At 39.2% G+C, this 13764-nt stretch overlaps 1 protein-coding gene across 1 annotated transcript in view; it reads left to right on the top strand.

Annotated features, from left to right (window-relative positions):
* The window catches only part of LOC307040406 (solute carrier family 23 member 2), a 58466-nt gene extending 47521 nt beyond the window's left edge, over positions 1–10945 (top strand). Inside the window, exons 9-12 of the mRNA XM_079683199.1 lie at positions 950–1114; positions 3620–3728; positions 10258–10353; positions 10427–10945. Coding sequence (XP_079539325.1) covers positions 950–1114; positions 3620–3728; positions 10258–10353; positions 10427–10608 — 552 coding nt within the window. The 3' untranslated portion in view covers positions 10609–10945. The remainder of the gene's footprint in view (positions 1–949; positions 1115–3619; positions 3729–10257; positions 10354–10426) is intronic.
* The last annotated feature ends 2819 nt before the right edge of the window (positions 10946–13764 follow it).

Consider the following 13764-nt stretch of genomic DNA (forward strand, 5'->3'; position numbering starts at 1 on the left):
CAGATATATCCAGAGCCTGTCTCTGATTGGCTGAAACACCAAATAGATCATTGCAGCATCCCATAATCCCCTCTGTTTCAGCCCTGTTTCCAAAGTGCTGATTCTCTGTCTGTTACTTTAGATGAAAATAAGGAGCCCCTCCCCACGCCCCTCTGAGGGAGATTTGGTTACAAAGAACTCAATGGTGCTCTAGGAGGAGATTCAGGTGATAAGGGGGGGGGGGGGGGAGGGGGGTTAACATGGTTGGTTATTGGCTAATGGTTACACAAGCCAAAACATCGCAATGACATCATAAAGTGGCCAAAATCTGATCAGCTCATTTTCAGACAGATTTTTATAGAAATGCTCTCCGCAGATACATTCTCACAGCGTTTATCAACCTTTTTCTAACTCAATATCAAGCCACACTTATTGTTTTTACTTCTTTATTTTAATTGAATAATGTAGGACTTTTGTTGCCGTCAGTTAGGGGGAGAGTAGGAGCTCAGAATACTGACATCTGTATTGTTTCATCGTTCTTTCCTTCTACTTTTTTATTCTTTTCTAAACCACACACTGTTATTTACTCAACAATAAGACACAATTATCCTTGTGTTTATTTATTAGTTTGATTGACTTTGAACAAAAGTCTGACATTATTCAATTAAAATAAAGAAGTAAACACAATAAGTGTGGCTTGATATTGAGTAAGAAAAAGGTTGATAAACGCTGGGAGAATGGGTCTGCAGAGAGCATTTCTCCGTGATCCCAACTCATCTATTACCAATGTTCAGGGAGCTCTATGCAAGTCAATGGGACGCTCTGATAGTTGAAGCTCGACGCTAAAGCCCCCCCCCTTGCGTTGGAAAGTGACGACAGGGACCCTGACATAATGTCAACATAGGCCGAGTTGGGAGTGAGAATGTGTTGATACATAAGATAACCAGTCAATGTGCTTGTTTTTTGCCAGGTTGGCAGCAGACTGGTCCTCCAGACAACCGGACTTCTGATGATCGTCCTGGGGATCTTTGGGAAATTTGGAGCAGTTTTTATCACCATACCAGACCCAGTCATTGGAGGAATGTTCCTCGTTATGTTTGGAATGATCGCAGCAGTGGGCATATCCAACCTCCAGGTAAACACGTTTCAATATTGTAACATACAGTATCAAATGTTTTTTGGTGGACACTTTATCCAAAACATCCCTCAGACGCCAGCCTTCCTTGGGAAATGAAGACTGTGAGACACAATACTCATCCACCCTGCTAAGAGGCCCATGAACTGAATACTGAGTCCAGCTGCTTCTAGGTGTGCCACTCTGGCCCGTTGAAAAAGATTTCTATATGGATCAACTAAAAAAAAAAAAATGTGGTAGCTTAAAGGGATTTAGAACATACATAAAGGAACATTAAAAGTTTGCAAATGAACAAATCAAATCTCCTTTAAAACAGCAAAATGTTATATTAAAGACAGTGAAAAAGAATAAGACTATTCGCTATTCAATATTGAGACCAAAGGTCGGGTCATACACTTTTTGTTGGTAGTGTAGTTAGGAAACTGTCCAATCAACAGAGGGCTCAGGTCAGCTGTGATCCTGTTTTCTAGCCTTAAATAGCACTGTTTTTAAATCAGGAGTGCTGGTGCACTGTTGCCCGTTAAAACAACCAAAATATATATTTGACATTGTTAACATCAGAAGAAGAAGGGATTTACTTTGGGTATTACTTCATGAAATGGATAGATAAATGAATGTGGACTCAAATCACTTTACAGTTCAGCAAAAAACAAAAAACCCCACCAAAAATAAAATAATAATAATAATAAAATAGGTTTTCTGGTGTTTTTATTTGTGAGACAATTTATAGATTGTATATATATATATATATTTTTTTTTACTCTCTAATACTGGTTTATTTTCTATTTCTATTTTGAGATATTCATATTTTAGAATTGTTTATTTCTCATCTTTTAATTTGTTATTATGTGCAATGCCTTGTTTTGTTTTATGCTGCTGCAACGAAAACATTTCCAAAATTGGGATTAATAAAGTACATTTTATTTTATCTTTAATCTTAAAAAAAGAATTTTTTTACGGCTGGTAGTTAGAGATATCTTAAAAAGATACGTATTAAAGTGTGTTAAAATCTGTCCACTTAGTCGGCAAGTCTTCAATCAAAATCTGTGTGTGCCATATTTTTCGGGGGCGTTACAGGTCTACTGTGAGTAGCAACCCCAACGTTGTAAATTAGGGAACTGTTAAAAGAGCAGCTGTGAAATATCTTGGGGTTCCTCAAGGTTCATAAAACAATAGGGAACCTGTGATATAAAAAGAGGAAACAGCCACTAAGTACCTTACAAATAAGAGAAAGACTTTAAACCTTTCAAAGCGGTGCAGGGAGCCACTTTAGTTTGTGTAAAACAAGAGTTATATGATCCCCAATTTAATTTATTATCTAAACCCCAGCAGCAGCGTTGTGATTGGTCCGTAGCTTTGCAATGGCTGCTGGGAGGCAACAGTGGTACAGTAGTCAAGAAGAACAAAAACACACTTTTTAGCATCGTGATGGCTCAGTCGAGGTCTTCGCTATATTGCGTAAACGGTCAAATCCGGTTTTGGTCGACAATTTAAAGAGGCATTAAAATTGAGGACATTTTCATGGCAAAAAACGTTTACAGGATTTCCTACTTTTCTCATACAGATAAATAAAAAAGGGATATATGAACCTTCGACAGAACATTTTTTGACTTTATATAGTACTAAATAAATACCACAGCTTCAGCCCTCCCATGCTTTCCCAGCTCACACACTGAGAAGTCATTTGGAGCAGAAGTCTAACAGAAACATTCGATGAAAATCGGACCCACTATGTCAGCCCTTTTTATGAACTTTCTGGCTACAGAATGTAACTGTTGGCCTTTTATGTTGAAATGTCTCAAACTCCTCCTTTTAAGACCACTAGTAAAAACTAGTATTTCAGTGGGGGGTTCTTTATATTCCAGGCGAAGAGGAATCGAGGGAATATGCTGTGCCAGGATGCAAAAATCCAAATCCAGAAATATTCTGTATGTATTTTGTAAGATTGTAACACTGAACCATACGTCTAGAGAGCCAACGTCCCACCCAGGCAGTGTATTCTTTTACCATTATGTGTTTTTTCCCAGCAACAGGATACGATGTTATGCTCCTATGATTATTTAGTTTGCTTTGAATTGAAGCTCCATGGAGTCTTCATGAAAGATATTAAAACCTATGGGAGGTACAGTATTATGTATATACACAAAATAGTGGTTTTCAATAGAGCAGTAATGAGGTGTTTGTGATGCTCTTTATTAGTAAAATTACGTTGTGAAATAGCCAGAACTGGTTAATCCGTGTATGAGAACTGAATAAAGGTTGCTTCTTTATATTTTAGATAATAAGGAGCACTTTATTAGACAGGGTTGATCGAGGATGGCCTCAGTTCTCCTATCATGAGACCAAATAAGTCAGTCGTGGACCGATATAGAATTCATTCCTTTATCGAGATTTCTAATTATTTCTAATCACATTTTAGTGAAGTTAAAAAACAGAGATGGCCGCCAGCAGGCCTAGGAAAAAAACAAATAAAGACTCTCTCTCTCTGTGCCTCTTCCTCTCCAGTACGTGGACCTCAACTCGTCTCGTAACCTCCTCATCCTCGGCTTCTCCACCTTCAGCGGACTGGTTCTACCAACCTGGTTTCACTCCAACCCCGGCATCATTGACACAGGTGATTTTCAGACATACATTCACTAATACACATACACAAAGGAATAGTACAGTCCCCTCCAAAACTATTGGAACAGCGAGGCCAATTGCTTTATTGTTGATTTACACTGAAAACAATCAGGTTAGGTTAGACATCAAAAGGTCAATATTTCAGCTTTTGATTCCAGTTATTTACATCTAAATCTTATAAATAACTGAGAAAGATAGCACCTTTTGTTTAAACCCACCCACAGCATCATTGGTATTACTGTCTTGTGAAAACCAAAGTTAGAATCAGCAGAAATTGGCAATCATTGACACAGGTGATTTTCAGACTTACTTTCACTCGGACACCAACACTGAGGGATAGTATATGTGTCCTCACTTTCTAAGCTCTTTAAAATGGGAACAGACCTTCAGATTAAATAAAACAATCTGAACATATATTGATTATTTCTGCCAACATTTGGTGGACAGTAACAGGAGCAAAATGTAATGACTGAGTACAAGGCATTTCGGGGTAGGTAGAATACAATTTATTACTTTACCTGTCAAAATCCCAATCAGGTTAGTTGTGATGCCTAAATAATATTCATAATGGGCCAAACAACCGTAATGTGTGTGTGTACAATGTGTTTACACTTACTTCGATTTCCTTGTTTCTCTTTTTTTGTTAGTGTGCTTTTTTTTTTTAGCAAAACATTTGGTGACGATCATTCTTACACAAACACATGCACAAAGGAATAGTACATGTCCTTACTTTCTAAGCGCTTTATACAGTAATAGGAACGGACTTTAAAATTAAATAAATAAATCTAAACAGATTATTTTTGCCAACATTTTGGAATCAGCATAAATTGGCACATCCTCATCAGAGGAGCGATGTGGACCTCATACTTGCCAACCCTCCCGATTTTCGCGGGAGACTCCCGATTTCATTGTCCTCTCCCGGTTTCCTCCCGGGGTCATATTTCCCCCGCATTTCTCCCGATTTCTGACAAAATCAGATTTACTCACTGACTGTTTCCACTCGGATTTTAATACAACTACACCATTGTTTGGTTTCCATGGTAACACGTGTATTTAGTAGCGCGCACAACTGAAACTCTGAGAGGGTGAGGAAAATAGTCACAGAAAACTAAACAAGAATCGACAACTCGAGCCTCTGCTCACTCCTTTCCTGTAAAATACAGGTCCAGCCCACACATATGCTCCATCAAGGACGATGCCACAGGCCGCAAGGTATTGCACTTACAACTACAATAAGCATGTTAATGTTAATCTACAGCCCCGGCGATCCACTAGGAGCACCCCCCCCCCGCGGTGGTTTTGAAATGCTCCCGATTTCTGAGTTCTCAAGGTTAGCAAGTATGGTGGACCTCTGACAGAGAGTGGCCACTGCTCCTCCAACAGATTACCCAGGAGGAGGAGGCAGTGGTTCTGCCAGCATAAGCTTCTGAGGCTAAGGTGTTTCCAAATCCTAACGGCCCTGATGGCATTCACCTGTGCCCTTTAGTCTTTGGAAAGACAACCTTTTAATTGTCTTACCTAATCCTTAACCTTGTTTATTATCGTTTCTTTGAACTCAAATGCACACCAGGGATAGACATTGTAGGTGGTTTGTATGCCTGTTATACGGGTGGGTAGAAAGTGAAGACCTAAATAAACGCTTAAAACTGAACCTTTAGGCAAGGCAATTTTATTTATATAGCCCTTTTCAGCACGTGGCGTTTCAAAGTGCTTTACAAAATAAAAACAAAAGACATTCAACCCTTCTTTTTCTTTTGATATTGATGTTATACACCTTCACATTTTCCTTTTGCTCGTTATTGCTTGGTGTTTAACGCTGAAGGGTTCATTCATTAAATAATCAAGGTATTGTCAAACAAAAATGTTTTAATCAGAGATCCTTTGTTCGTCTAGCAGCACGGACATTTACAGTGATTTTTGAGGGTCAGAGCAATTCAAAGAGGATTGCCTTGATTCTTCATGATTAGCCACCTGGGGATCTTCTACTGCACTAGGCGTGAACAGATTGTTGGCGATTACAAAAAAGTGAAACTCATTCTTGAAAAAACTCCTGCAGGGTTGAATGATACTTTAATGGTCAAAGATCTACCTGCCTGAAGTCCATTTTTACAATTTTATCATTATCATCTACACCTTTTTTGGTTGACTGTCAATTTGTCCTATTCTATTGAACGCAATATGTCATGGAGAGCGAGACAGTATTTCTTCAAATTTGTAAAAGTTTGCCACAATGTCTAACGAAAGTTAAATGGCCAAAGGTCGAGGTCCATTCATCCTGTCCTTTATCCAATTCTTGTGAATGCTTTATCTTCTGATTGCCATGAGGGTATTACTGGCACCGACTTCCTCTTGGACTTAACAAAGAACTATAATAAAAGTAATAAATAATGAAGTGACAGCATTTTGGACAGACATGGATGTTACTACAACTTGACTTGCTGGCAGACACATACAACCAAAAGGAGTTCATTGTAGTTGACAATAAGTCATTAATGAAAGTCAATTTTACAAATAATTGTTCATTTGAAAAATAATAATGTTCATGAAAAACTATTTCAAAATGCATTTCGTTTTTTACTTTAAATTATTGTAAAACCTTTCAATTATTACTTTATGAATCCATGTTTGAACCTGGTAGTTCTTAAAAAAGGTTGGAGCAATTTATAACATATTCAAACCCAGGTTTAATCCAAATGAAACTCAGGTTTCCAGCTGGATTATGTCAATACAAAAAATATATTTTTGGGCAGAAATGACATTTTCCAATTTACATTACTTTACTGTAAAACATACATACATTCTTACACGTAGCAAATATTGACACAACCAAATCCAATTACTCTAATCGAGCCATGACATTTTTTTTCCAACAAATGAAATCAGATGACTTTTACAAGTACAAGACCGAAGAATCAGATTTTTTACATCCAATCAGAAATCAATCTCAGGCTCTCACCTGATGACGCCCTGCCTTTCATTACGCATTGATGGGTCTCAGAGCGTCTCTGTGGCCACCTCCTATGAAGTGCTATCAAAAGAACAATCCCTAAGATTAAACAGGTACACTCTCTGCAGACATAAGAACATGATCCCATGAGTCAAGTGCCTCCAAAGAAAAGCTAATCCAGAGTAGGACACTGGGCATGAGGGTTGTCTGGTTCTTTTACGTCTAGGCTACTTACATCCAAATCCTCTTGGCTAACCCCCATGTCAGGGCCAGGCTCAGATAAAGTTCTCCCCAGCCTCAACACTCCTCTGATAGCGCCACACAAGAGGAGGCCTGTCTCAGTAAACACTGATTTTCTTCCAGACGCCTTTAGATGTACAGGCTGAGAGATTTAAAACCATCTCAGTGGGTGCCTTGAACTCTCGACTGCTCCTCTTTGGGCAGGAAGTGTGTGTTCTTTGAAAAAGACTGTTTGTTGAACTACGTGAGCGCTCTTTGCCATCCTTGATTCAATATTTCTATTTTACAAAATGTCATTAGGCAGTTAACACATAAAACACATGTTACCACAAGATGGGCCAACTCAGGATATTGGAGCAGGCTGTAGTGATGACAGAGAATCAGCCCGCAAGAGACCTTTATATATCAGATACATGGACATCTATTGACCAACTGCTACTGGGGTTAGACTTTCTCCTTATCTGTCATTTCACCATTGTCATTAAATAATTAATATACAGAACAATCTTATATTTAAGGGTACTTTATATAAGGGCATGGAGAAAAAAGATGAACAGAGACAGACTGTGCAATTTGGATGGGAATCTAGAAACAGTACTAACTTGGTACCGGTACTTAATTGGATCAGTTCTGTAATACTGATAAGCTGCTGGACGAATGGAGAAGTAAAAGTTATTTGTGAGTAAAACTCTAACACAGAAAAGACCTGTCTGTGCTGCCCCAGAACGCCTCGTTGGACATTTCTCTTTTTCTTCCTGGGTATAGTGACGTATTTCGTATATAGTGACTTAACGTAACGGCTCAGCGGATTGGGCCAGGAGCCAGGAGCCAGGAGCTCCAACAAGCCGTTTAGGACAGAGAGTGAATACACATACTATACAGAGATGCTGTTTGAGAAACCAATATGAGTTTGGAACGTTGCACAATATAAATATATTTTAGTAGACCTCAACAATGGAATAATGATCAGTAGAAATGGCCATGACATGGGACCTTTTAACACAAAAAGTAAGGACATTTGTGTTTGGTAGATTATTTACAGGCTTTCCAACAGTATATAATATTCATTGCCAAGAAGCATTGTTACAACATAGAAATAATCTACCAAACACAAATGTCCTTACTTTTTGTGTTAAGTTTAGTAAAACAGTTATTTTTGCAAAAGAATACATAAAATAAGTCTTGTTGAATCCTTTTTAAACCTTTCATGTAATATATGTTTCTCTTTTTGGCACAAAATGATGGATAGTAGATAGACCGTTAAGATAAATACTGGAATCAATTAGCAGTACCGGTATCAGTATTGAGAAAATCCTCCTGACTTTTCATTTCAAAACCACTCGAAGCAGATGAATGATTCCTTTGCCACAGTGACTCAGACACCACCTTCGTTATGTCATTTTCGGTCCTGGGTCTAAGCAATCACTGACGACTAGCAAACAATCATCACTTGGTAACATACAGTATGTCCCAGGGAAAGGAAACTTGCTCCACCTCTCAGAGAGGATAGTAAGCAGATCGGCTCCAAGGCCTCCAGTCTGTAACCCTCCAATGACTGTGAATTACTTCTGGTCGATTGCCCTCAGTGTTCTTAAATGTCAAAATGACAAATTACCATCCGATTGTTCCATCATTGTTAACAAATCCAGTCTATGATTTGGGACCTGGTTTTATACTCATAAATCAGGGGGCTTTTTTGCCTCCTCTATCCTATCTCAGAGATAGAGTAAAGGGTGTCCAAAACTTTGTCCCTTAACCCCAAAAGACCCGGCAATGTACGAGACCCTAACATAACGCATCTAATACTTGATGCTAATTGAAACAGCATGCTAATCCTAAACACTTGCTGTCACAGATACTGTTGACAAAGGCCTTTGGTCACAGCTGGGTATATTTGGATCCTCTCGGGTATAACACATAAACAGATTAAAGGACCCCATGGTAGTAAGACTTCTTAGAAAAATATCGCAAAGAAAGTCAAACAAAACACCAAATCTTCCTGGGTCAAATCCCCGACAGAATGTATTTACATTATTCTTTTAATTGGGTAAACTGATCCTTAATTTCTGACACGATCTCAGTTTTATGCCACGGTTTTAGTTTGGTCTGTCTTGGTTTTATTTTGCAATTCTGTTCTCCCTGTGTCTTGTCTCCCGCCCTGTCGTTAGTTTCCCTGGTGTGTCTGATTGTCTGATTGTGTTCACCTGTTGCCCTTGTGTTTCTCCTCCCCTGCCCGGCTGTTTCTCGTCTTGTGATTACCCCTCCCTGTATTTAGTCTTGTCTCTTCCTGTGTTCGGGGTTGGTTCCTTCTGTCTGGGTTGGGGAAAAATAGGACCCGAATGCAGATTGAGGAGGGAAGCAGGTTTCAAAATGAAACAAAAGGCAAGCTTTATTTACAAAAGCTGAAAAAAACAAGAATCCATGAACAGGTACTGTAGCATCCAAACAAAAGGTGACTGTGACCAACATGAAGGGAGACATGAACGACAAATAATGAACCAACACCGAACACAGGAAGAGACAAGACTAAATACAGGGAGGGGTAATCACGAGATGAGAAACAGCCGGGCAGGGAAGGAGAAACACAAGGGCAACAGGTGAACACAATCAGACAACTAGACACACCAGGGAAACTAACGACAGGGAGGAAGACAAGACACAGGGAGAACAGAATTGCAAAATAAAACCATGACAAGAGAGACCAAACTAAAACCGTGACATAAAACTAAGATCGTGACAATATCCCTATACATTTCCGATTACTGATTGCACTTAAGCTTCAACAATTCAATATTTTATCTTTTTGATTCAGGTTATACAACAAGTATTTTAGGTTTTTTGAAATATGTTTTAATGTTTTTATAGTTATCTTAAAATAGTTTTCTCTGTTTTTAATTTTCTTTTTACTTTTATGTATGCACCACAACACCAAATCAAATTCCTCGAACGTTTCAATCTAACCTGTTTCTCATTCTGGTCCTTATGTACTGATGATGACAATGCCATTTCTTGACATGTGAAAGGAATTACAATTCAAAGTCTGGTCAGAAAGCAGTTTTGAGATCCATCCAACAGATCTAGCACTTGACTCCCGTACTACAGGATTTACTGTCAGACCCCTGTAGCTGTGAGTTCGGGGACATTTGTTTTCCCTTGGTTTTAGTAGAATAGACTTAAACCTGACTTCTGACCTCTGTGTGGAGGAGGACAGGGGTAAGGTTTAAGATCGTCCCAGAACAAAGTGAACCTGCCCACGAGATTTATGGTTGTTATTTTACAAGCTATTTATTATCGGGTAACAAGCCATTTCCTTTGCTCTCTCCTCTCTTTAAAGGAATAAAAGAGCTGGACCAAGTGATTGTTGTGCTCTTCACCACCCACATGTTTATAGGAGGATTCTTTGGGTTTATATTGGACAACACTATTCCAGGTATGACACTATCCTTACAGTATCAACACAGCTATAAAACTACGATCAGCTGAACGTTGCTTTTTCTTTTCAGGCACTGAAAAAGAGCGAGGTATCAAAAGCTGGCAGGACAAGGCCCAACAGGGAAACACAAACTTTTGTGACGCATCGTGCTACGATATCCCTTACTGCAACGGCATTTTCAAACGGTTTAGATGTTTCCAATACCTTCCCTTCCTCCCTTCTTTCAAGACCAGCGAACAGGGGACTTCCTAGTAATTACGTTTTATCTAACAGGGTAGCTTAAACCGTAAAGACTTAAGTTCATAAATTAGAACATTGATTTAAAGTTCACCTATTATGCAAAATCCACTTCTTCATGTCTCTTCTACATCAACATGTGTCCCCTCTTCTCCATGTCTCTTCTACATCAACATGTGTCCCCTCTTCTTCATGTCTCTTCTACATCAACATGTGTCCCCTCTTCTTCATGTCTCTTCTACATCAACATGTGTCCCCTCTTCTCCATGTCTCTTCTACATCAACATGTGTCCCCTCTTCTACATCAACATGTGTCCCCTCTTCTTCATGTCTCTTCTACATCAACATGTGTCCCCTCTTCTTCATGTCTTTTATACATCAACATGTGTCCCCTCTTCTTCATGTCTCTTCTACATCAACATGTGTCCCCTCTTCTCCATGTCTCTTCTACATCAACATGTGTCCCCTCTTCTTCATGTCTCTTCTACATCAACATGTGTCCCCTCTTCTTCATTTATTTTATACATCAACATTTGTCCCCTCTTCTTCATTTCTTTTATACATCAACATTTGTCCCCTCTTCTTCGTGTCTCTTCTACATCAACATGTGTCCCCTCTTCTTCATGTCTTTTCCACATCAACATGTGTCCCCTCTTCTTCATGTCTTTTATACATCAACATGTGTCCCCTCTTCTTCATGTCTCTTCTACATCAACATGTGTCCCCTCTTCTTCATGTATCTTCTACATCAACATGTGTCCCCTCTTCTCCATGTCTCTTCTACATCAACATGTGTCCCCTCTTCTTCATGTCTCTTCTACATCAACATGTGTCCCCTCTTCTCCATGTCTCTTCTACATCCACATGTGTCCCCTCTTCTTCATGTCTTTTATACATCAACATGTGTCCCCTCTTCTTCATGTCTCTTCTTCATCAACATGTGTCCCCTCTTCTTCATGTCTCTTCTACATCAACATGTGTCCCCTCTTCTCCATGTCTCTTCTACATCAACGTGTGTCCCCTCTTCTCCATGTCTCTTCTACATCAAAATGTGTCCCCTCTTCTTCATGTCTCTTCTACATCAACATGTGTCCCCTCTTCTCCATGTCTCTTCTACATCAACATGTGTCCCCTCTTCTACATCAACATGTGTCCCCTCTTCTCCATGTCTCTTCTACATCAACATGTGTCCCCTCTTCTTCATGTCTCTTCTACATCAACATGTGTCCCCTCTTCTTCATGTCTCTTCTACATCAACATGTGTCCCCTCTTCTCCATGTCTCTTCTACATCAAAATGTGTCCCCCCTTCTTCATGTCTCTTCTACATCAACATGTGTCCCCTCTTCTTCATGTCTCTTCTACATCAACATGTGTCCCCTCTTCTTCATGTCTCTTCTACATCAACATGTGTCCCCTCTTCTTCATGTCTCTTCTACATCAACATGTGTCCCCTCTTCTCCATGTCTCTTCTACATCAACATATGTCCCCTCTTCTTCATGTCTCTTCTACATCAACATGTGTCCCCTCTTCTTCATGTCTCTTCTACATCCACATGTGTCCCCTCTTCTTCATGTCTCTTCTACATCCACATGTGTCCCCTCTTCTTCATGTCTCTTCCACATCAACATGTGTCCCCTCTTCTCCATGTCTCTTCTACATCCACATGTGTCCCCTCTTCTTCATGTCTCTTCCACATCAACATGTGTCCCCTCTTCTCCATGTCTCTTCTACATCAACATGTGTCCCCTCTTCTCCATGTCTCTTCTACATCCACATGTGTCCCCTCTTCTCCATGTCTCTTCTACATCAACATGTGTCCCCTCTTCTCCATGTCTCTTCTACATCCACATGTGTCCCCTCTGTGGAAAGAGATTCTGAAAGTTTCAGGGAAAAGTATTCCCTCTTTTTGTCCTGATCCACTGTCTGAATATGAGCTGATCTCGTTTGATGTCATAACGATTGTTTGGCTTGTGTAACCATTAGCCAATCACCAACCAAGGTAAATATTAGGTTATACATGTTGTGGGTGTGCTTGAGACTTTCAGCATGCACTAACACTTTGCAACACCTTTCACTCGTCTTTTTTGGACATCAGCCAATCACATTAACATAATCAATAGCCTGACGCACCGTTCAAATGTATTTTCTGGTGTAATGAATGAGATAATATCAAACAATGTGTTATGAAGCTGCACAGGAGCTACTGTTTAGTGTGTAGAAACCAGTAACTTTTGAATAGGATCATTACTACCTCATCACAAACAATGACAGGTTATTAATGGAAGACTTCTGTCATTCATAATGTTATTTTAGGTTTTCTTTAACATTTGATTATTAAGGTAACTGCTTTTTTCAATTAATTTGTCTGTATAGAAGTACATTTTTAAATAGGATGCGTTGACATTTTGTTATATGCAAGTTTACTAATTTTGTACTATAATTATTATTTAATCAGTCTTAAACTGTGACGTGTTTAAACAAATCATATGTAAATAAATGTTGTTATAAACATAAATAAATCCTGAAGCTAATATCTGTGTGTGTGTGTGTGTGTGTGTGTGTGTGTGTGTGTGTGTGTGTGTGTGTGTGTGTGTGTGTGTGTGTGTGTGTGTGTGTGTGTGTGTGTGTGTGTGTGTGTGTGTGTGTGTGTGTGTGTGTGTGTGTGTGTGTGTGTGTGTGGCTTTTAGTTCTTGAGTTTAAATCAGAGAATAGACGTTTCCATATGTGTGTGGGTTTGCACACTGACTCAGGATTAGCTGTGTCCACATGTTTTAGCATTACCAAGTTACTATCCTTAGAAAATAAGCTTTGATGTTAATGTTATGTCTTGATGTACATTCCTTCCTGATATTTAAGATCTTGAACATCTCTACCGTTTTTAGGATTATGGTCTATAGTACCTCCGACCGTACAGATCTGCTTCTCTGGTGTCTTTTTTGTGTTTAAGAAAGCTTGGATCTTCTAAAGTCTCTGTTGTATTTAGTCTCCTCATCAGGCCTATCCTCTTTTAACGAGGGTCATAGGTTTAATCCTCTGTGGTATTTACTGTCTATCTTTAAATCCTTTTTAGTATTTACTGTCTATCTTTAAATCCTCTGTGGTATTTACTGTCTATCTGTAAATCCCTGCATACTGCAGAGACAAACTTTGATAGGAGCAACTATAACAT

This window comes from Notothenia rossii (assembly GCF_949606895.1).
Source record: "Notothenia rossii genome assembly, chromosome: 5".
NCBI lineage: Eukaryota > Metazoa > Chordata > Actinopteri > Perciformes > Nototheniidae > Notothenia > Notothenia rossii.